At 37.3% G+C, this 24,552-nt stretch overlaps 1 protein-coding gene across 4 annotated transcripts in view; it reads right to left on the reverse strand.

Moving 5' to 3' along the window:
- The window catches only part of ATP2B1 (ATPase plasma membrane Ca2+ transporting 1), a 122,066-nt gene that overhangs the window by 20,847 nt on the left and 76,667 nt on the right, over nt 1–24,552 (reverse strand). For all 4 annotated transcript variants that reach the window (XM_065934190.1, XM_065934188.1, XM_065934191.1 and 1 more), the window contains exons 6-15: nt 20,406–20,546; nt 17,919–17,957; nt 17,036–17,197; nt 15,167–15,381; nt 11,883–12,125; nt 9,535–9,776; nt 8,195–8,432; nt 3,264–3,443; nt 2,533–2,620; nt 2,060–2,166 (exon numbers count right to left, since the gene is read on the reverse strand). In XM_065934190.1, coding sequence (XP_065790262.1) covers nt 2,060–2,166; nt 2,533–2,620; nt 3,264–3,443; nt 8,195–8,432; nt 9,535–9,776; nt 11,883–12,125; nt 15,167–15,381; nt 17,036–17,197; nt 17,919–17,957; nt 20,406–20,546 — 1,655 coding nt within the window. The remainder of the gene's footprint in view (nt 1–2,059; nt 2,167–2,532; nt 2,621–3,263; nt 3,444–8,194; nt 8,433–9,534; nt 9,777–11,882; nt 12,126–15,166; nt 15,382–17,035; nt 17,198–17,918; nt 17,958–20,405; nt 20,547–24,552) is intronic.

Genomic DNA, 24,552 nt, shown 5'->3' on the forward strand with positions numbered 1-24,552 from the left:
AGTGGCTGAGTAGGGGAAAATGCCAGGTCTCTTTGCAAGCTAATAATGTACTCACATTAGAGCCCCTTTGTTTTACTGCTGTAAATATTAATGTTGAATTTGCTAAATATACATAGATACAGACACAGAGAAAGAGAGAGAAAAAGGGAGAGACAGAAAAAAGGAGAGAAAGAGAATAGAGTGTTTTAAAATACTATTTCTGTCTGAAATATGAGAGACAGGTTTAGAAAGATCTTAATCGATAGCAATTTTTTGTGGGTCTCTAATAAAACCCCAAGATAATTTTGTCTTTCAGTTTTAAAATACGAAATTGAAGAAGTGAACAAACATACAAAGTAAATTCAAGTTTGAGCAAAAATGCTTTTCAAGTCCATGCCACCAAGCACTTATTCTTTCTTCATACAAAAAAAAAAAACCCACTAAAATATATTTAGACCTTTTTTTTTTTTTTTGACATGCTACCTTTAAAAAAAACTTGGTAAAATGGGCTTAAAACTTTCACGGCTTAAAAATCAAATAAGATAAGTGGCTGCATTGTGCTTTTGTTTGAAATACTGTATTTACCTGCTGTTATTTAAAGCCCTTAGCATCTGCTTTAAACACTTAAATTTTAGGAAGAAGGTTTTTTTGTTTTAAATTTAAAATGCATTGTACAGAAATACATTCCTGGTCAGCTGTCCAGATGAGAGCAGAAGAATGGATCCTGTGTTCCCAAAGTGAACCTGTTTTGCTCACAGCCAAAGCAACGGCCCTGCACCATTCCTTATGCTCTCAGCTACTTTTCTCCACTCTTCAGAGGTTCACACCAACGCAGTGCTTACCATGATGACTTTGGGACAGGGCAGGGTGGGAAACTCTGGGTTCACAGCTATTGGTTGAGGGTACTTTACTCATATCATTTCCTTCCTCCATCTCCCTAACGTCTGCTGAAAGGCAGCCACCATGGTGATGGTTCACGCTAAACCCCTATTTTAGCAGCAAAATATCAGGGGGATAAATTATGCAAATAAACACTGATACACATAAATATTCTTTTAACTGAAACACCTGGGGCCTGGCTGTATTTCAGAATTCAAAGCCTGATCATACTTTAGAAGCACATACCTTCTATCACAAATTCTCCCAGACAGGGTTAGCATCCCATAAAAACACATTAATATTTCTATTTCTACAATGACTATGAATGTTCATATTAAGTGTGACAGATAACATCCTCACATCATCCAGAATATTTTTTTGCAATAAATGAGTGTGCTACAAATTTAGGGGAAAAAAATCCAGTTTTGTATTTTTGGATTTGAGAATTGTGATTACGGACTTGTGTATTCCAAAAGTTAAATCAATCAAATTAAAATTAAATAAAATACTTAAAGTTTCTATGGCATGGTAAGTACAAAGATTCATTCCAACACTGAAATATTAGAATTGGATTCAAAGATTCAACAGTCTAATTTTAATCATTAAATATTTATGTAGCACATGTATTTCATGATATCTATTTTATAGTAAACACTTCATCAGTACTATGGCTATAGTATAAAGAAAATAATATTTAAAGGCTGAAATTTCTGTGCACTTTTTAAATAATCAAATATAAACTGAAAACTTGGGTGGAGTGAAGCAGATTTTTTTCAGTCAAACAAGATTAGATTATATATGAAATGATTATTCTTGAAAGTTACTCAAGACATTTTCAGCTGAGTGCAAGATTCCTAATTTTATTCTTAATTTAAATATGCATAACTGTCCTAAGCCTGTCCCCTATTTAACAGGACCACTATAAGGTTCTGCTGACATATAGACACTTATGTACTTTACAGAGTACAATGTAAATGTATGATCTTATTATAACTGTTCAAAAGAAGTCTTCTTCCAGCATCAAAAAAAGTTATTATATGAACTAATTAGACTTATAAACCAATTTCGGCTTACACACTGCTCCTCAAGGGTAGATGGACAGTGTTTAAAATCAATAGCAATTTAGCAACAAAGAAACCAAACAAACAGAAAACCCAGCCAGTAAATTATATCTGAATATTTGAATCAGGTGAGTCCCTACCATTGCAAATCCAACATCAGCTTTCTTTAATGCCGGGCCATCATTTGTACCATCACCAGTGACAGCTACAACCTGGCGTTGTTCGGAAACAGTGCTGTCAATTATACCTGGAATAAAAGTATTTGTGCTGTAAAAACAACTTGTTTAATTTAATAGTGATTGATAGGATATACCTTGGCTGACCAGTTTTACAGACTCAAAGTTCAAAATAAATAATTAAGCATAGAGAAATGGAAACTGCTGAGATGCTGGGCATGGAACAATTCCCGAGACTGTTGTATTAGCAATTATATCCTGTTTTACTCACTGAGAATAAACACAATCCACCCAAGGTATCAACAGGAAATGTATTTAGATTTTATTGGCAAAGATGACATCCATGATTCAATCTAATACTCAGTTTCTGTTACTATTTTAGGAAACAGTGCATTTCTATATCAAGAAATTATGGGAAAATTGCAAAACCTACTCACCTTTAACCAGTGTATGTTTGTCAGTAGGAGATGATCTTGCAAGCACTCGAAGCTTTGGCCAAATCTTGTCTATCCGCTCTTGCTCAATCTATAAATTTTCGTCAAAGTTAAAACATGCCCAAGCCTAATTTTCTAATTCCAAATTAGCTATCTAGCATTTGTATCAGTGGTTCTCAAAAGATGGTTACCAGACCAGCAGTATCAGCAACTCCTGGGAACTTGTTAGAAACGGAAATTGCTGAGCAAGATCCAAGGCCTAGCTGATAAAGATACTGTGAGGTGGGGCCTAGTAATCCATGTATTACACAAAGCTCTCTAGGTCACTCTGATGCAGACTCAAGTTTGAGAACAATGTTACACATATTACAAGATCAAATTTTAACCATCTCCCCACTGCCTATGAACATGGAAACTCCTTAGCATAAGTAGTGCAGTTTGGGGCCTCCTAAAATATGGTCCATAGCAACCTGTCCAAAATCATCTCCCCTTACTGGCTTACGCATACTGTATTTCTTGGGCCTGGACTGAAAAAAAGAACCACTCACTCCCTTCAAGGCAAATGTCTTTATCACTTGTTCCCTCTACTTCCTAAAATATTTTGCTTCTTGGGGTGAGGGCTGCACCTTTCCAGGTGTGACACCTAACACGCAGTGCATATGCAAAGCGTATTTGTTGAGTGAAATCCCTAATATACTAAAAATACAGCAGCTTAAAAAATAAAACACCCTTACCTCTCCTTTTTCATTTCGTATTCTCCTGTTGAAATCTTTACCTTCTAGGCAAAGAAAATCTTCCCCAGGATGTAAAATACCACATTTGGTGGCAATAGCCCGAGCAGTATTAATATTATCACCAGTGACCATCCGCACAGTAATTCCAGCTCTCTGACATTTCTTTATTGCATCTGGCACCTGGTTAATGTGGAAAAAATTCATATCATGGAAGAAAATTAGAGTATTTCCAGGATGGGAAAAAAAATCCCACTGAACAAATATAGATGCCTCAAAGTCCCACAAATGACAACCTTCATTTCGTCTCAAGATATTAAATATTTCTCGCAGTATGCCCATAACCTCTTCTTTGCTCTTCCACTGCTACAGGCCTAGTTTAGGTTTCACTTTCAGTTATCACTTGACTTAACTTGCCTGCATTATTCATTTGCCAAAGGCCTTTCCCAGCGCCTTTCCCCCTGGCAACCATTAGGCAATTCTTTTCCTGGTTGGCTTTCTACCTTTCAGGTTCTACTGCCCAGACACCAGGCATATGCTGTTGGTGTCCTTGGGGTAAAGACAGACTCACTTTCCACCCAACCCTTTATCTTTTAAGGGTCATCTCTCCTATTCTAGAACCTCCAACCACCATCTACATGATTACTTTCAGAGCTACATGTTTTTCCCAGCTCATTGTGAGAGACGGATTCTTAGTCATACCAGAAAAGCAGATATCAGAATGTGGGTGTCCAAAAGGGAAACTATGCTTTCTATCTAATAGAAACCTAACGATGATCTGACCTCCTCCATCTCCCTTACCCTCTACATCCTTAAGGGCCAAAGAATCCTGCAGATTGGACCTCAAACCTTCCCTGAACTTCCCGTCACCATGCTTATCTATTGCAAAAGCTTTTTTTTTTTTTTTTTAAATTGGCACCCCTGTGTTTATGTTTGTTTCCCCTTTAAAACATCTGATATACCTGACAATAGAGTTCTTTCTCTAACACACTTTCTTAAAAATACATGACGATTCCTCAACTGTTATACTATAAACCACAAAGTTCTCAGTATAATAGAGTATCACACTTGAGCTTCAGAATAGTTTCCTAGTAGATAAACAAGGATTTACTGTATAGCACAGGGAACTATATTCAATATCTTGTAATAACCTATAATGGAAAAGAATAAAAAAGAAAAAAATGTGTAACTGAATCACTTGGTTGTACACCTGAAACTAACACAATATTGTAAGTTGACTACATTTCAATTAAAAAAAAATACAAGATGACCAAATACTGTACCACTGGACACTCTTACATTTAAAAAAAAAATTGTTTAGATAAAATTGAAAATTTAGTTGGGTGTACTGTATTTTATCTGGAAACCCTACTCTAGATCTAACTACCAGTTTACAGGAAACAGAAGGAAAGCACTCAGCAAAATCTGGAATGTAGAAAACTCTCCAGGACACATGTCCTTCTACAAATAATTTGCAAAAATATGACAGTTTATTTGCTGATGAGAAGAAAATAAAACAATTTTCTTTGACAGGTAATCTGAAAGAATGGAAAAGAGAGGAAACCTATAGATCCTCTATATTAAGACTTTGAGGGGCATGGCAATAAATTTAATGTGTGCCCTGGGTGATTCTGATTTGAATATGCATTTGTGGTACAATTTAGGAAATTTAAAAAATAGTGAATATTTAGGAATTATTGTTAAAAGTCTTAAGTATCATGATTGTGTTTCAGAAAAGAATTAGGAAAAAAATAGCTTCCAAGATCTAAATTTTCTTCTATTAAACACTTAATCTGTGTATAATCTTGGGGTCTCTGCTTCTGCAGTTCCCTTTGCCTAGAAAATCCTTTCCTGTTCTTCTCTAACCAGAAAATCCATGACGATCCTTTGAGAACAGAGGCTGCAAATGCAAATACCCAGCGGGCCATGCAGGTAACAGAAATGAGGAAAGCAGGCTAAGAAAGTGACAACTGGTCTTGGTTAAAGCTATTTGGCAAATAGTATTTAAGAGAGCAAACTAAATTATTAATAGCCCACTAATCACCAAATACATCCACTTAAAACTCACAAGTTACCTCCAATTTTACAGAGAAACTGAAGAGAAGCCAAATCTTTTTTTAAAGCATCTATGCATATGCAATAAAGCTGGATTTAGTCCAGGTATCTAATTAGTCAAGATTCTCTACATGAGGACTGTATGGTCCAGAAGATGAATTCTGGAAAGCTACCTCCTATTACACTGTCTCACTTCACTGCAAGCACTCATCTCGTTTTGCGATAATGAAGAAATGAATTGCCACTTCTGTGTTAAAAAAAAAAATAAACCTATCAACCTCAGTGCCAAGAACACAAAATGAGCAATACATCTTTCAAAGGACAGAAGTTGAAGGAATCCTGATTTAACATTGTATTTAGATAAGATTTAAGCCATAAATCAACGTATAAAACTTTGAATGGTTTTCCTTTGACCAAAGATTGGCAAACATGATCTATCTGGATGTCTCGCAAGCATCTGAAACTCTAGAACTCCAAACTGAATTTACCTTGACCTCTAAATAGGCAGCTTTGTCTGACTCTCTTATTATATTGGTAATACCATCTACCAGCCACTCAGTTATGCAAGCTGAAGAGTGATTCCTACTCCTTTGGAAGAGTTACTAGGAGATGGCTCTGTCCTAAGTCTCTAGCTACACATTTTCCTCAAGAGATTCCCTTGCCTACTTCACCTTCAGGCCTCTAGTTCCAAATGCCTACTTGAAATATAACTGGCTGTTTCGGACACCTCCACAATGTCAGATATATATATCCAAATTCAACATGTGAATATCTAGTGGTTCTACCTCCATTTCCTTTGAAATCAAACTTTTCCTTCCAACTTCCCTGGCACAACTGACTAAGCCATGATCATCTCTTGTTTGAGATCACTGCAATCATCTCATTGGGTTCTCTGTGTCGACTTCTCTATTTCTTACAGAGAACTCCATGTACAATTTTAACATGAATCATGTCACTTTCCAGCCTGAATTTCTTCAATGACTTTCCACTGCATTTCAGAATAAAATTCAGAGCCCTCACTGCCTGGTAAGGCCAAAGATAACCTCGTCTGCTCTTTCTTGGTCAGGCTTACAGCCACACTGCCCTCCTTTCTATCTTTGAAAAGCTAAATACTTCCTGCATAGCTCAGTCAGTAAAGCATGGGCCTGCAATGTGGGAGACCTGGGTTTAATTCCTGGATCAGAAGTTCCTCTGGAGAAGGAAGTGGCAACCCACTCCAGTATTCTTGCCTGGAGAATCCCATGGACATAGGAACCTGGCAGGCTCCAGTTCATGGTATCACAAGAGCCGGACACGACTTAGTGCTATCTTTCTTTTTTCTTGCCTTAAGGCTCCTGTATTTTTTTTGTCCCATTCTCCTGTAATACTGTTCTTGCAGCTACTTAACAAGGCTGGCTCACTTCCAGCCATCAGAGCTCAACTGAAATGTTCAATCCTCAGAGGTCTTTAACGTGGGGTCTCTGTTATCTTTATCACTCTTGTGCATATCCTTTATGGCCCTGATTTCACTTGTACTATCATAGCTGACGCCCCCTCATGCCCCATGCCAACTAGATTAGAAGGCCTATGAGGGCAGGGAGCAAGTCTTAGTCCTTACACAATGTGTTTTCACTTGGCACACCAAGTACTTTATCTGTTGTGTTACCTCTCTAGAGTATAAGTTTCATAGTTACTGTGTTTACTGCAGTATTTCCAGTTCCTAGATGAGTGCCTGGTACTACACACTGGGTGTTGAAGCAATCAGTTGATGACAGTCATGGAACAAAAGCTCCTTTTGCCTTTGTGCTTTTTATTCATGCTGCTTCTTTGCTCAAGTGTGCCTTCCTCTCTCTCTCTCTTGGTCTAGCTAATACCTCTTCGTCCTCTAAGACTCCCATCAGGTAATCTCTGGGAAGTCCGTTACTTGACACCTCTTGGGGTTAATATAGCACAGTGGTTTTTTAAGCACACATATCTTAAGGAGAGCTAGGTTTGAACATACTAGCTCTATGGTTTACAGCTAACTTCTATAAATCTCAATTTTTTCTTCATCTTTCTGTAAGTAATAATACAACTCAGAGGTGAATATTAGGTGAAATAATACACATAAAGCTCTAAGCATAAAAGCTGGCACACAGTAAGAAGGCATTAAAAATGTGATTACTTTAAAAGGTTGGGGGCTCATGTTCTGTGCTCATGTAACGGGCTTTCCATATGTATCTATGTACTAACATGCTGGTTGTAACTATGTATTTGTCCACTCCCACCTAGGACAGTAACTTCTTTGAGGTTAGGGACCAGATCTCAAAAATCTTTATGTATCCAGTATACCAGTATAGTCTCAATAACTTTAAAAAAGTTATTGCTCAATAAACTTAAGGAAAAAAAAAGAAACTAAGAAAAAAAAAAAAGCAAAGTCTACAGCTGTGGACTGTCCAGTATGGTAGCAAGATGCTAAAATTGAAAACAAAATTGTTTAATTCAGTTTTTCAGTTGAACTAGCTACACCTCAAAAGCTCAGTAGTCACACGTGGCTAGCGACTGTGATATGGAACAACATAGAACAATTCCATGGCTGCAGACGGTCCCACTGGACAGTGCTGGACCAAAGAGCATGAAAGCAGAGAACTTAATGGTATTTACTATATAATATAAATATCAATGGAAAAAACCCTACCCAGTTCAAGGCACTGGTTATGGTGCTATATAAACATGGAGGGTCCCAAAGAGGAGTTACTGAATTTAAAATCATAAATAGGTAACACATGCATCCCAAGCACTATTATTTCACTCATCGTGGATTCACACTGGAAAGAAAATCACAAAAGCTAAGAATTTTACTAGAAAACCGGTTACAGTTAGTGCCTTCTGCACATGCAGAACACAGAATGTTTCACCACCTCAGGTCTCACAGGATCTTCAATGCCCACAACAGCAATGCATGTAAGGCCGGTGACAATATCATTTTCATTATCCCACTCTGGTTCTGGTTCTCCTGCTGGGAAATCTCTGAATGCAAGACATATGGTTCTCAAGCCTTCTGATGCCATCGGTTCAATCACAGTTTTTACAATATCATCACGGTCCCTTGGTCTGAATACTTTTGCCTCACCATTAGCACTCAAGATTTTGAAACACCTATAAGGAAATGTTGAATCCAAACATCAATAATTAACAAAGATAATAGTTAATGCCATTTAAGTGACTTGGACGGGCTAGAAATCATGTAATCTGATTATCTGGAATTCAGAGAACTATGTATGTTGCATTTTTACAGGTTTCAACCATATTTACTTTTCTCTCTCCACTTTACAAAACAGTTCTCTTTTTATGGTTCTCATTTGATCATTCCTCATTGAATCAGTTACTCGAGATATTCTTAAAACTTCTCTTTAGGAAATGCAGGGCTTTAAAATTTTCACAAAAAACCCCTAGTGGCAGAGAAGAATAAACTATGTACTTGTACATTTTGGTATAGATTTAGATATTAGTCTTAAGTAACACAAAATTTCCAAATATTTCCTTCTTTTAAAGTACAGGAGAATGGGACAAAAAATACAGGAGCCTTAAGGCAAGAAAAAAGAAAGACGGCACTAATAATTTTAATGCTTGTAATAACAGATAAGCATTAGGAAAATTATATTTAAACATGTGATGTCAAAACTGGGGCCACTGGTCTGTATATAGACAGTACAAAAAAAAAAAAGATTACCACTCAAAATGACAGCAGGTATTTAAATACAACAATACAGTAGCGTAAGTATGATAAAACCTCACTCTGATACAAAAGGAGGAGCCTCAAGATCAAGTTTTAATGCTTTGTTATTCTAAAAACTAACGTGTAATTCATTCACCACTATCTACAATGTGGTATAGAAAACATGACCATTAATTTTTCTTCCCAGGAGGCTTTTATTTTTCGTGATCCTATACAGCAATGGACTCAACACACCTAAGAACAAATATCAATGTTCACTTTGTTAAACCATACAGATTGAACATAATGGGCTTATTTTCACTGTAGCAAAACATTAAGAAATAAAAGAAGCTGGAGTATGAGAATGGCAGAATACCCTGGGCAAAAGATCAATACCATTAAATTACACTAATAAAAAAACTCTGAAGGTCCTAGCTAACGCATGAAGTTCACAAAAAGAGAGTATCAACAATAACAACAGAGTAGGTATTCCATAAAGCGACCATAGTGAGCAATTTATTCATCTAAGCATTTTACTCTTACTTTTTCAGAATTATCTCAGATGCACCCTTGCTGAATATTCGGTAACTTCCATCTGAATTTTTCAGGACAGTGCTCATGGACTTTCTGACAGAATTGAAGGTGTAGACTTTGTACAGTGCTTCTTCCGGTATTTCATTTCTAACATCCTGATAATCCCTCTTTAAATCCAAAAGAAGTCCCAACAAGGCACATTCAGTTTTATTACCAACATGACGAGGTAATCCACCCTCTTTCTCTGGTGGCTATAAGAGAAAAAGGTTTAGAAGCTAGTACCATACTGTTTCTCTATGACAGTTTAATTTAGAATCAAAACAGAGCAAGACATTCTAAACAAAATCATATAGGAAACTTCTATTAGTATCAGCATTTCAAAGAGGAACATAGAAAAAGAAAGGCTGAGAAAAGCTCTGGGGCAAAAATGACATGGATTCCACTCTCAGCCCTGCCAAATACTAGCTATGTGAATTTTTGGCAAGTAACTCAACTGCCGCGGTTTTTGGCTTCACCATGAGGACAACAGGAGCACCCAAGAATTAAGTGAGGTAAGACATGTAGAGCTTAAAGCTGGTTCCTGACACATGCTGCTGTTGCTCCGTCACTAAGTCATGTTGGACTCTTTGCAACCCCATGGACTATAGCATGCCAGGCTTCCTGTCTTTTACACTCTCTCCCAGACTTTGCTCAAACTCATGTCTATTGAGTTGGTGATGCTATCTAACCATGTCATCCTCTGCCTTCCTCTTCTCCTTTTGCCTTCCATCTTTCCCAGCATCAGCATCTTTTCCAGTGAGTTGGCTCTTCACATCAGGTGGCCAAAATATTTGGAGATTCAGCTTCAGCATCAGTCCTTCCAATGAATATTCAGGGTTGATTTCCTTTAGGATTGGTTGGTTTGATCTCCTTGCAGTCCAAGGGGCTCTTAAGAGTTCTCTCCAACACCACAATTCAAAACTATCAATTCTTACGGTGCTCAGCTTTCTTTATAGTCCAATTTTCACATCCATACATGACTACTGGAAAAACCACAGCTTTGACTATATGGACCTTTATCAGCAATGTGATGTCTCTGCTTTTTAATACACTGTCTAGGTTTCTCATAACTTTCCTTCCAAGTAGCCAGTGTGTTTTAATTTCAGGGCTGTAGTCACCATCTGTGATTCTGGAGTTCAAGAAAATAAAATCTGTCACTGCTTCTACTTTTTCCCTTTCTGTTTGCCATGAAGTGATGGGACCATATACTGTATCTTAGTTTTGCACATTTGAGTTTTAAGCCAGCTTTTTCACTCTCCTCTTTCACCTTCATCAAGAGGCTCTTTAGTCCCTCTTCACTTTCTGCCATTACAGTGATATCAGCATATTTGAAGTTGTTAATATTTCTCCTAGAAATTTTGATTCAGCTTGTGATTCATGCAGCCTGACACATATAGGACTTAATAAATTTTAATTCCCTTCCTTTTCTCTTGTTTTCATAAGCATTTATATGAAATAGCTCAAAATTAAATCTACTTTACCATTTTTTATGGCTTAAAATAAAAGTATAGTCATTAAAATATAGTTGCCTTAAATACATATAAAACCTTTATTTCCTTCAGAGTGTCTTCACAAATAACTCCTTCTGTAATCATCACAACAGTATGAAGAGCAGATGAAACCATCTTTACTTAACAACTGAAGAAAGTAAAACTCAGGTTTTCAGCTAGTAAAAGACAAAGCTAGATGTAGAACCAAGATCTCATAACTCTCCAGTCCAATAATCCAATTCATGCAATATTAACTGCGTTTACGGTCTTTATCCGTAAGTCACTAGAACACATATCAGCCAAATAATCTCATGCTTTATGTTATAAAAAATTTTTTTTAATGTGCAAAGTTAAAAATATTTTATTCTAAGGTACCACAAGTCTAGAGTTACTTTATTCAGTTAGTCCCAAAGATTTAAGAATCACTTTATAGGTACGGTCTACTGAGAAACCAAAGAGAGTCAATAGCAAGCATATATAATACATAGTAAGTTAAAATCTGGTTTCAAAATTTGCTCCTGGAGATTGAAAGTTGACTTGCTACAGTAAGATAGCCTAGTCTTTCATGAAATGAATGAAGTAGAAATTTTAAATTGAGGGTTTATTCTGGTTATGCAGCTCTAAAGTTTCTAAACACAAAAAATTCAAAATATAGGAGGAAAATACAAGTAAACATCATATATATGCTGATCAACAGATCTTATTTAAAAACTTAACTCATTTCTTCAATTTATAAATAACAGTCATAGGGCTTAAGAACTACATAGAGTCAAATCATCACAAGTGGAAAAATTAGCTTTCATCCATAAATTATTAAAGAGACCTTACCAATATTTTTGATGTATAAGCACAATTCACAGAAATTCCTGTTACGAGATAGGACAAAATATTTGGTGGAATGGCTTCCGGGTCAGGAATCTTTTTATAATGTTTTTCATTTATGTAAGCTTGAACGACTGTCATTCGGTTCATTGTCAACGTTCCTGTCTTATCTGAACAAATAGCTGTAGCATTCCCCATGGTTTCACAAGCATCCAGATGCCTTACTAAATTATTATCTTTCATCATTTTCTATAGTGACAAAAAAAGAGGTAGTTAAGCTACACACAAAACCCATGACCTCATTATATCAAAATGATTGCAAACTGCTTTAAAATCAGAACTATAACTTTACCTGGATGCATAGTATAAAGTACTGATTTAATACTGGAAGCATTTAATATAAATGGCCTATTCAAATAAGCTAAAGAAAGTACTAGCTTCCTGTGGCTTCAATAAGTTTCCCACTACATAACATAATCTAGTAAATGAAGGCAGATATCCACATGCAAATCATGTTGACAAGCCTCCAACAGCTTCTAGGGAGCATCCTCAAATTGTAAGGGTAATGAAAACTTGTACTCACAGCCACAGAACAATGTATTTACATGTAAGGTTTAAGTCTCCTTGTTAAGTGGAAAACAAAAGATTCTTAAATCAGTCAATAAGAAAAAAGTAGCTTTTGTCAGTTAAAATATAGAATTTGTGGGCATGCAGTTGCCTGAATTTTTTTTTCTTTTTGACTCTGACAGATTGAGGTAACATATCGAAACCAGCAAGGGTCACTTTTATCCTCTACATATGGTGGTACACTGGGACTCTCATCCTGAGGATCATCCCTTCCTCTTATTTACAAGAAAGAGACAGTTTCTAAAGAAAAGAAGAGCTTTACTGTAGTTCCAAAGGGCATTTAGGTTAAAATGCTTAATAATTGATTCCTCAAACATTAACTGGAATGGGTTAAAAACTGCAGTTATTTTACAAAGTATGTTCTGTGTCTACTAATGTGCAAGATATTGCAAGAAACTGGTTCCTTGAAGAAACAAGTTTGGGGAAGGAAGATTACTGCGATCTGCATTAGTACTAAAGATTAAAAGAGTTCTGCAGTTAAAAAAAAAAAAAGGTGTTCAGTTTTGTGAAACACTAACAGAGGAGCCCTAAGGAGGACACCTCAGTGGAAAGAAAAGTGGTAACGTTTGGGCTAAACAGGCATTTAATGAAAGCTTAAAGAGCAACAGTCAAAATGCTTCTACTCATTTTGTCAAAGAAATGCAGATCAATTCTGCCTGTATCTTTTTGATCAACTGAAAAATCAGTCTCATTAACGACTACTCAAAATGAGCTAATTTCAGTACTAATAAAATGATTTTACCTGTGTGTCTAAAACTTACATTCACCCTCAATTGTTTTCCAATTATTTTAAGACATCAAGTAGATGAACAGATTGTATCTCACTATTACTTTGATATATTCACCACTTCATTTTTGAAACAAAAGATGTGAAATGCCTGAAAATAAACTTAAACAGGAAGCCAAAAAATATTCTCATCAAGACAAATCTGCTGAAAATTCTTGGGAACACTGAAGATAAGAGTGCTAGAGCAAGAACTATGATTAATTACTTTGAATTGCTTTCTGTCATCAATACTACTTAGGAAGAAAACACTAATTAATAATAAAAAATTGACAAAAGCAGCATTCTCTCATTAGGTATAATTTTATATGTGAAGCCATTTTGAAAAAAAAAAGATCAAAACTGTCCAGGCTGAAGACAAACTAGATGTCCATCAACTAGTAAGCAAACTAGATGTCCATCAACAGATGAATGGATAAGGAAGATGTGGTACATACATCCAAAGCAATATTACTCAGCCATTAAAAAGAACAAATTTGAGTTAGTTCCAGTGAAGTGGATGAGCCTAGAGCCTGTTATACAGAGTGAAGTAAGTCAGAAAGAGAAAAACAAATATAGTATATTAATGCACATATTTAGAATCTAGAAAGATGGTATTGATGAACTTATTTGCAGGGAAAGAATGGAGAGGCAGATGTAGAGAATGAACTTGTAGACACAGTGGGGGAGAGAGCAAGTGGAATGAGTGGAGAAAGTATCAACTAATCCACACTATTGTGCGTAAAGTGGACAGCTGGGACGAAGCTGCTATAAAACACAGGGAGCCATCTGATGCTCTGTGATGACCTAGAGGGGTAGCATGGGCGGAAGGGACGGAGGCTCAAGAAGAAAGGGATCTATGTATAAACATGGCTGATTCGCGCTGCTGTATGGCAGAAATGAACACAACGTTACTGTAAAAATTTAAAAAAATAAAAAAACTGTCCAGGCTAAGTCTTTTAAAATCCAATTCGCTTTTACCATTTAAGATATAAAACTGATAAAAAAGGAAATTAATAATCTTCAACCAGAATATTCCTTTAAGTAAACAGCAGTCAGCAAAGACATCAAAGCTCATTTCTTCAGCACTCTGCTTTGAGAACAGGACTGTGCCACTGAACGCGGAGTGGCCAGACAGTGACACGTGAGGAGAGCTGAGCAAAGTCAGAGAGCTGCTGACTCCCAGGGCGGAGCGCGCTGGCCCAGGAGGGAGGAGGGGGCTGAGGCTGGCCCAGAGCGGGCGGGAAAGCTGCTGACTCCCAGGACGGAGCGTGCTGGCCCAGGAGGGAGGACGGGGCTAGAGCTTGCGACGAACAGCGGGAAGGCTGCTGAGGCTGGCCCAGAGCGGGCGGGAGAGGCGGGAGAGGAGCACGAGGAGCGAGAGATTGGGCAGGCCCTGCAGGCCACGGTGAGGAACCCTGGGTCTCACTCTGCTGAGAAGCCACTGGAGGGTTTTTACACAAGAAACAAAACGATCTGAATCAGTTTTTAAAACATGAATCTGCCCACCGTGTGAAGGCAGGACCGTGGGTCATGAGGGTCCAACAAGAAGGCCTTAGATTGCTGGAGTCGTGTCAACCACTCTGCTCTTGTACCACAGGCAAACGACAAACACGCTTACTTCAATTTTACAGAGGGGAAACAAGGGGACGGACATCTCAACTATCACACGAGGAAGAGTAAGCTGGAGCTTTCCCCAGTGGAGTTCTGCGGAGCTCCGAGTCGAGGCTGCCCGTTCAGGCATGCACAGGACTCGGTGTAGAGATCTTCAACTGGGGAGAGGAGGAGGGGGCCAACGACAGAATCTCTAAAGGAGACAGTATAAATTTATGGATGTCTCCTACTTTCAGAACCCGAAAGGAAAAGGGTAGGCAGTTGTGCCTAAGTCTTTTCTGCTTACCTTGACTGAGTAAGCTAGTGAGATAGTGACCGCAAGGGGCAGACCTTCTGGAACTGCCACCACCAAAACTGTAACTCCAATAATGAAGAACTTCACAAAATACTGTATGTAAATCGGTGTGCACTCAGCGAGCCACGGTCTCTTCTGAACCCAGAAGGTATCAATTACAAAATATAAGACAAGAATGATAACTGTGATGGCAGACATCAACAAACCTTTCAGCACACAAAAAGAAGGAAAATGTAATCATTAAATATTCCAGACAGGACTCATTGTCAGTTACTTATTAGCTACTAGAAGAATGATAACTACTTGGGTGGTATTTAATTTCTCTGAGAAACTGTTACCTACTTTTTTGCACTAACTCATCCCTTAACATTGTTAGATTTAAAAGTTCTGCTTCTGACCAGGAGAACTGGAAAAAAGTGTTTATGACTCTTTTATAAACTTAACTGCATCTTCAGTCTTTCACTAAAGCTGAGACAAAATAATAGGCAATGACAAGGAAATACAAAAGCTTAGCGTAAGCTGCTTAATGACAAAAGAGAAGGTGGTAAGAATCTGATCAATGGGGAGATCTGCAATTAAATATTCAACCCTGTATTTTTTAATGAAAAAACACACATTACTGAAATTAATTTTTTTCATCTATCCTTACTGCTTTATTAACTAAGAAAAACAAGAGTCAATCACATATTACAAATCATTTACCTTTCTATTCTGTGGTGTGTTTAATCTCCTTATAAATGAATATTACAAAATAAGGCATGTCCACATATGTGGGACTAATAATCCAATCTCATGTTTATTAAAACACCATCACCACCTTAAATCCATCCATTTCTGTATGATTTAGTATTACCATTTGGCTATTACACAAAGCAAATATCTCCTAGATAATAAGCTTTCTGAGGACAGAGGTAAAATCTTAACTTTTCCTGAGATAATCCCAGGAAGTAACAAAATGATGCAATGTAAGTGACTTGAATTGTTGTTTAGTCGCTAAGTTATGTCTGACTCTTTTATGACTCCATAGACTGTAGCCCAACAGGCTCCTCTGTCCATGAGATTTCCCAGGCAAGAATACTGGAGGAGGTTGCCATTTTCTTCTCCAGGGGATCTTCATGACCAAGGGATTGAACCCGAGTCTCCTGCATTGCAGGAGAATCCTTCATCACTGACCCAGCAGGGAAGCCCCTATGTGACTTGAATAGTATATGCTGATTTAGCCACCTGTGTTCTTTCATAAAGATGACACAGTTGAAGGGCATGCTCCGATTTTAGCTACAGCACTGTTTCATTTTCCCCTGAATAGTGGTTCTATTAACAGGTGTTTTCTAGTGATGGTTCTAATTTATAACTTCAGTCTCACCAGGGCGATGCTCTAACTAATCCACTCAATTTAAGCAAACTGTAATTTTTGGAAAAACATGTACCTATTTTTTTTTTTCATAGTCAATAAAAAGATGAGAAGATGTGTGGTGAAATTTCTTTTTATTAAAATATAGCTGGGTAATTTGTATGGAGTAAGCCCTCTCCTATTGCTCCCAGAAACTCAGATACGAGCTCATGGGCTTGTGAATTGGGTAGACTTAAGCACTAATCCTAACCTGACCATTTATTTATTAGCAAGTTGACAGAGGACACTCCCTCTACATAAAATGATGACAACCATTCCCAAGTTTCAAAATATTATGAGGATCTCTAATAACTCAAAAGGTACACTGTAGATAAAACGGAAAACACCGTTAACTCCCCTTCCACTCACAAAGCAATGATTTCCAGTCTTAAGTATGTCAAAAGATATTTTTAAATAGCAAGTCAGCATACTTTAAAACAAAACATCTTATTTTCTTACATATATCATACCTGCTTTGCCAATCTGAACAGCTAGTTTCGTCAGTTTCCCTTGTAAAACAGATTTTTCCTTTTTTGGCAAATTTGCTTTCTTTTTGTCTTTTTCATCACCATCTCCACCTTCTTCACTCTTCAAAGGCTGCATTTCCATGGCTGCACCATCCTGGGCTTTTGCTATATTGAAGTGCACACATAACTGTTAACATTTTCAAGCACTTTGGTGTGTGTGGGGGGCGGAAATCAATTTCTTACAGAAAGACAAAGATGTAAACATTTACCTTAGTGTGTATGTCTTTGCCTACCCAGTGAAAATAAGACAACAGTGACACTAGCTTTTGAAACTTTGTACCTGATTTGAGAATGCTGTGCTAGGAAATAGAGATGAGGCTTAAGAAGAAATACAGGGTCCTAAAAGAGCTAAATACCAAATCATTTCTCCTCCTGGATGTTGTGTCATTCCCAACACCATAAATTCCTCCCAATAAGTTATAACCATAAAGTAGAACATCATGTGAGAAACATACAGAGAAATGTACATATGCTTTCAGACTCTTAAACAGATGCCAAAAATTTACATTATATATTTTGTTGCTTATGCATTTCTGCCAGCAATCACATAGTAACCAATGATAAAATGCCTGAAATGTTTAAGTTTAAAGTTACCTACATCTGGAGCTTTCACAGTTTACTACCACATGCTATAATTAAAATCTTATCAAAATGTTAAGGCAACATTAAGTCAGGCACTGACCAGAGAGACATATACCCAAGTAATACAGGTTGATAATTTTCTCTGCTACAAGTATCCTACTTTTGGATGAATACAGTACACAAGAGATATAGTTTTGGATATAATAAGAATAAGCTAAGCGTACTTTTAACCTCCTGAATTTACCTTTGTTGCGATTCTCAATAGCTCCATCTTGTTTCTTATCTGTAGGAACAAAATGGGAATTAAAGCTTTCCAAAAGAAATGAATACAGCCATGCTAAATTATGCAAAGGTAGTTCACATTTCTATAACAGAAATGTTACACAATGGGGTGTGTGTGTACAGATTACAAAGCATTTGGCCTGTGATAACCTGCTGGCTCAATCTCTCCCTATGTCTTAACCATGGGGGAACACTCCAAAATAATTTGGGGCATCACACTTGGGTTGATTTCTCCATAAAGTTTTATTCTTTTTTCATGCTGCAATATATCCAAATATGGTGCAAGAGGTTTTCAAACTAAATACAGATGCAAGCCTAAGAATGTAGGAAAGAGACAGGTAGAGAGGGAAGGAGTGCCCTAGGAAGACCAGAGGCACACAGGACAGCTTTGACGGGAAAGAGAAGCAAATCGGTGTGTGTAACAGAGAGGAGAGGCAAGCAGGTACACCTGGAACATGAAAATACAAGGTCAGTCAGACTACTAGGTAAGGTAATTCCTAAATTAGCTTAGCTTAGAAGAACACAGAAAGATGAGACCATCTAAAGTAAAAAGTAATCAGGGAAGGAATGGGTCTATTGTCTGGAGCAGGTAGTATCATATTAATAATAAAAGAGAGGAAAGTGAACTTATCCATCAAGGAGCACTACCTTCAAACTTGAAAACACGGAGCAAATATGGTCAAAGAGGAACAGATACTCAAGACAGGTAAGGGAGACAGAATACCTGCTACTTTGATGAGGTCAAGTCTGGAGTGAGACCAAACTTTCACATTTCAGATTATGAAACATTACCCTGGACTATACTAACATATAATATTAATTTACTCAAGGGAATGCGAGAAGAGCTGAAAGTCCACAGATGAAAAAATGGTCTCTGCAATTTACACATACACAGACCCCCTAAGAATCAAAAATGGTAGACAGTCAGATGCTAATTCCCGAGAATACTCTTAACTGCATTAATAAAAATAGGTGTATAACAGATCTTAGAAAAAATGGTGTTTACTGGAAAAGAAACTGGAGTCAGTAAGAATAAGGTCATGATATGAACTTCCCTTTCTTTTTTAATAAGGTCTGTTGACTTCAGTCTCCTGAAAATTGGGATGCAAATGCAATATAATATATGGTTAAGGATACAGGCTCTTGAGTTTGACAAGTGGGTTTGGTCTGCCACTAACTAAGATCTTTAATCTGGAGCAAGTTACGCAACCTGCATAAGCCTCAATCTACTCATCATTAGAAAAAGATAAGTCTTAGATTATTGAGATAATGCATATAAAGCACTCAATAAATGGTATCACCACTACGGTTTCTAAATTGACTTCTACTCTGCCTTAAGAAACCTTAAGGTGGCATATGGAGGACTGTTGTGAGTGGGACAGGAAAACACCTAGAATGTGGAGCCTGCCACCCTTGCCGGCAGCCAGAGCTTTTCAAACGTGCTTCTGTTTGAAATAAAGATTTCATAGCTAAAGATAAAACCCAAAGAATAAAACCTAAAGATTTAACCTAAAGATTAAAAGCAATGACATAGATATAGCAAACCAAACATTTATTTTAGAAGATTTCAGAATACTTATGTGTGTGAGAAAAATATGGGCTTACTAGCCTAAGTAAAATTAAATAAATCTAAGTGGTTAAACCTCAGTAAACTGCTATTGCCCTAAAAGGAAAAACTCTGGAGTAAACAGTGGTACAGTAAATACTTAAAAGCAGAGTAGGGAAGGCTTTTTTAAAAAACTGACATACTCCCCAGTGAAGATTCTGATAACTATTTCCCTATATAACAGAGCTTCTTATAAGATCCTTGTGGATAAACTATGGTTATCCAGCTTACTGATAATAGATCCCATGTAGGGACAGTAGATACAATGGATCAAGATTAAAATTTTAACACCTTGATAAGCTAATGATGGGCTGAATATAACAAGACAAACATACCAGGTGTCAAAGTGAAGTCTTGATCATGTGTCTAAAAGCCAACAAGTATCTTATGTAGTAAGATACTACCTAAGTAGCAGGAAACTTGAAAAAGATGAAAAAGTTCAATAAGGCCAAAATGTGACATGTCTGACATATCACAGTTGATATGAAAGTAGTAAGAAAAAAAAAAGAAAAAGTAAACAGGAACTGGGAGTTTAATGCACTTTGCTGGTCAAATGCAAATGACAGGGAGATTTTTTTTAAAGTGTTCAAGCAGGGGCTGAATTTGTCTGACCATGGTAAAGGGGATGATGTCTTCATAAAGCCTTTTATGAACTCTTAAGTCTTAAAACAAACAATCCCTTCTATCAATTCTAACACCTGAAAGTACTGCTTTGGGTAACGAACTTTCTGTAGGACTCTTCACAGCAAAACCTGATGAAAGACTGTATTTATTGGGTGAGTTACTACAATCCAGCTGTTGTATTTCTGATCATCAGCTCGTTCGGCACACTGCTATTCTTACTTTTCTTTTCCTTTTTCTTCTCATCTTTCTTCTCTTCCTCTTCACCTCCAGCTCCAAGTAAGGTGAAGATAATTCCAGTTTGAGAATTTACACCTACAGCAGTAACTACCATTCTTCCAGAGCCTTCCATTACATGAGTACCTATAACAATAAAAACTTTGGTTTTAAAATCCAGTAAGATATTAAATGAAGCCTAAATTCTTGTGCTTAAGGTTTTATGTTCTTAATATGTCATCTGAGTTCAAAACCCAGTCTACCACTCATCTACCCTGTGATACGGGGCGAAATGTAACATCTCAATGACCAGTCCACAGATGGGGATAACAGTACATGTGCACTTTCTAAAAATGAGAATCAAGTATAATCTAGGGGTTCAGTGAATGGTCAGTATTTAAATTATAACTGTGTTTTTATCATTAGGGACATTTCTCTGAGAAACCCGTCACTTAGAAAGAAATATGCTTATAACCAAAAGGTTTACACAGCAACAACCGCCGTATCCCTAAGACAACCCCACAATTTCTCTCTAACCCAGGATGTCATGATAGCCCACCTCGATCACTGCAACAGCTTCCTAGCAAGTTTCTGTCTTTCCGGTTCATCCTGAGAAAGGTTTCACCTTCCTCAAATGTGATTTTATCCAAGTCTCCCGCGGCTCCAAACGGGAGCCTACATGGCCTACTCTACATAGGCTGACTCTACATGGCCTACTCCGAAATTCCAAAATTTCCACACGGAGACCAATCCAACCTTTCAAATTTTTCCATCTATTGCTCTCACATAAAACTCCATTACAAAAAGCTAGCGGGCAGAGACGGGAACGCGGACTGAATTCTGACTCTGTCCCTCACAATAATCTTGCAAGCTGACAAGGCAGCTTCAATCCAGGAGGACAGAAGGCATATTCTCCTTATAATGCAGCTAAGCTTGCTCACAGCTCTTCAACCTGCACATCCACACCTCTGCATCTTTGCTTTATTCACTACAAGGCTTCCCACCTCTCTGTTCTAATATTTTTGTGAATTTTAAGTAGCTTTCTAAACTGAAACTCTTGTTTAAATACTGAAAATCTTCTTTATAGTTATCACTTATTTATTTCATCTCCTACTTCACAACCATCAGAAGGACAGGTCTGAAGCACCTACTAAAATCCTGTGTAATAAATCAACCTTCAGTTGTTATTTGCAAAGTAAGATTGTGAAGCATGTGTACTTACTCTAGTACTTAAGGATTTGTACTTGGCTATTAATTACTGAGTGATTTATCCCATATGAATTTTAAAATCTTTGATTTTCTTGCTTTTAAAAAAAAATCTATATTCTGACTACTTCACTAATTATTAGCTCCGATGCCAGCAAAAATGCAAGAGAAACAAGAAATGAAGGACAGTGAAACAATATTTACTGAGCAAGTTCAGTTCAGTCGCTTAGTCGTGTCCGACTCTGCGACCCCATGAACTGCAGCACGCCAGGCCTCCTTGTCCATCACCAACTCCCGGAGTTTACTCAAACTCATGTCCATTGAGTCAGTGATGCCATCCAACCATCTCATCCTCTGTTGTCCCCTTCTCCTCCTGCCCTCAATCTTTCCCAGCATCAGGGTCTTTTCAAATGAGTCAGCTCTTCGCATCAGGTGGCCAAAGTACTGGAGTTTCAGCTTCAGCATCAGTCCTTCCAATGAACACCCAGGACTAATCTCCTTTAGGATGGACTGGTTGGACATCCTTGCAGTCCAAGGGACTCTCAAGAGTCTTCTCCAACACCATAGTTCAAAAGAATCAATTCTTCTATGCTCAGCTTTCTTTATAGTCCAACTCTCACATCCATACATGACCACTGGAAAAACCACAGCCTTGACTAGATGGACCTTTGTTGGCAAAGTAATGTCTCTGCTTTTTAATATGCTGAGCAAGGACTAAATATAAAAGACAGTTTCCTTTAACAATTCTAGCTTTTAGCAAATTTCAATTTATGTTATGTTCGTCTTCACCACAGGTAATCGCATGCCGGCTGCTAACAGGCTCAGGCAAAGTAAACAGTGTCTGTTCTGGTCATATCCTCACTGCTAACTGAATAACTGCTTTTAACCATCTAAATTTAAAAAGCCAAGAACAGCAGTGAGAGATGGCATCATGAGAATAAATTTAAAAATAAATGCATTTCATGTTTTCAGTACATTTTTGGAAGAGGGAAATAAATGTAGGAAAACTTTCCCACCCGTACAGTGATAAGCAACTCCAGAAAGTTATTTCAGTCTTTTCTTAAACATGGAAAATTTATCGAGTCCCTCCTGGTATATACTTGGTGTGTTGAGAACCTGAGTCTCCAAAAACTTAGCAGTCGTCTCTGTTAAAACAGAAAAGGACCAAGGCTCCGTAACAGGATGTCAACCTAAGACACAACCTAAGAGCTAAGCACTGTGTGAATAAACTAGAAGTACCGCCAGCAAAGTCCATGAGGTACATGTGGCAAAAACACAGGAGGAGGTGGCCTCAGTTCACCAAACACTATGGCCTGGTCAGTCTATGGCTTAGGTCTGAAAAGCAAGCTTCCCTCTCCTTTGGAAAGATCACACATTTTACTTGGTTAACATGAAATGCAGTTTCTTAGAAGTATGGCAAGGAATAAGTAAAACAAGGAACATTAAACTTAACATATGGGCTTCCCTGGTGCCCCAGATGGTAAAGAATCTGCCTGCAATTCAGGAGACCCAGGTTTGATCCCTAGGTCAGGAAGATCTGCTAGAGAAGGGAATGGTAATCCACTCCAGTATTCTTGCCTGGAGAATTCCATGGACAGAGGATATTATGTAGCCAAGATATTTCTATCTGGAATGAATTTCAAGCACACCAAGACAAAGAAAAACGTAAAGGAGTATAAATGGTCTTAGTATTGCAGGATACTGAAGGTATTTCACAGAAACGAAAGTCTGTATTACAACTGAAACCTTCCCCCTATATATAATGGTGTTTATAAATGTACATACATGAAATTACTCTGATTTTTAATGGCGGCATGTTTTGCAATAAGCCTTTTGGCACATATTTACAAATCTTAAAAAGGTAATGGTTAAACTTAGGTATGTGCTCCACAATTGTGATTCTAACGTAATTGACCCTTGTCACAGGTTTGACTTTGGGTTGAGTAAAACCATGTCTGACCAATTAGAATATAAAGTTCATACGAAAGACGTGAAAAAGCATAGCTGCCAAGTTATTAAACGGTTAAATAAGCAGAATCTCCTTACAATGTAGGAAATGTTAGCATTCCATTAACATCTGAAAATGATAATTAAAGACAAATATTCTTACTCTAAATGCTAGTGTAACTCAATCTAAATCTACACCTAAAACAAATGTTTTACAAGCAATTTTGCAAATTCTACAAAGAAGACTAGAAAATTAAGATAGGAAACTGGAAAACAAAAGTTAAGGAACTGGCATACTTTTGGAGACAAGTTGTGGTACTTTGGTTTCTTTTCATTTTAGAAGGTAGCTCGTAATTTTTTTCATCATCCCTTCCATTTCAATTTCAATTAACCTCAGGTCTAGTTATCAACAGTCAAGTTGTAACAAAAGCCTTCTAAGTAGACACTTACTCCCCCCTTTCAGACAGTACCCTCACCTATACACACCCTTTCACTTTCAGAACATGTCTTAACCATGTACAAATTCAGGTCTGTCTGGCAGATGTGGTACTACTCCTGGATCTATTTACTATTAGTCATATTACCTTAGGTAAATAGTTAATGTCTCAGACTCATTCCTCAGCAGTTAAAATGAGGAAGTGAGATTAGACTAATTTTAAGGAATTTATGAGCTTTTTTTTTTAACGAGCTTTTTAAAAACAGAAAACTTGTCCTATGTAGATCATCACAGAAAATGCATTAATTTGCTTTAAACACATAATCATTCTTTAATTTTATATTTCACTAGGCCTGAAGAATAAATATGACACAGAAAAACCAATCAATTCAACAGAGATCATTAAGTTTATACTTTTAACTTTATCATTATACTAACATTAACACTGACTTTCAAATCTTCTGTTTTTTGGACTCGAGCTTCTCATTTATAAAACACAGTTCTGGATTTAAAGATCTCTAAAGTCTCTGCCAGCTTACAAAAAAAAGTCTCTAAGGATTACAA

This window comes from Muntiacus reevesi, chromosome 4, assembly GCF_963930625.1.
Source record: "Muntiacus reevesi chromosome 4, mMunRee1.1, whole genome shotgun sequence".
Lineage (NCBI taxonomy): Eukaryota > Metazoa > Chordata > Mammalia > Artiodactyla > Cervidae > Muntiacus > Muntiacus reevesi.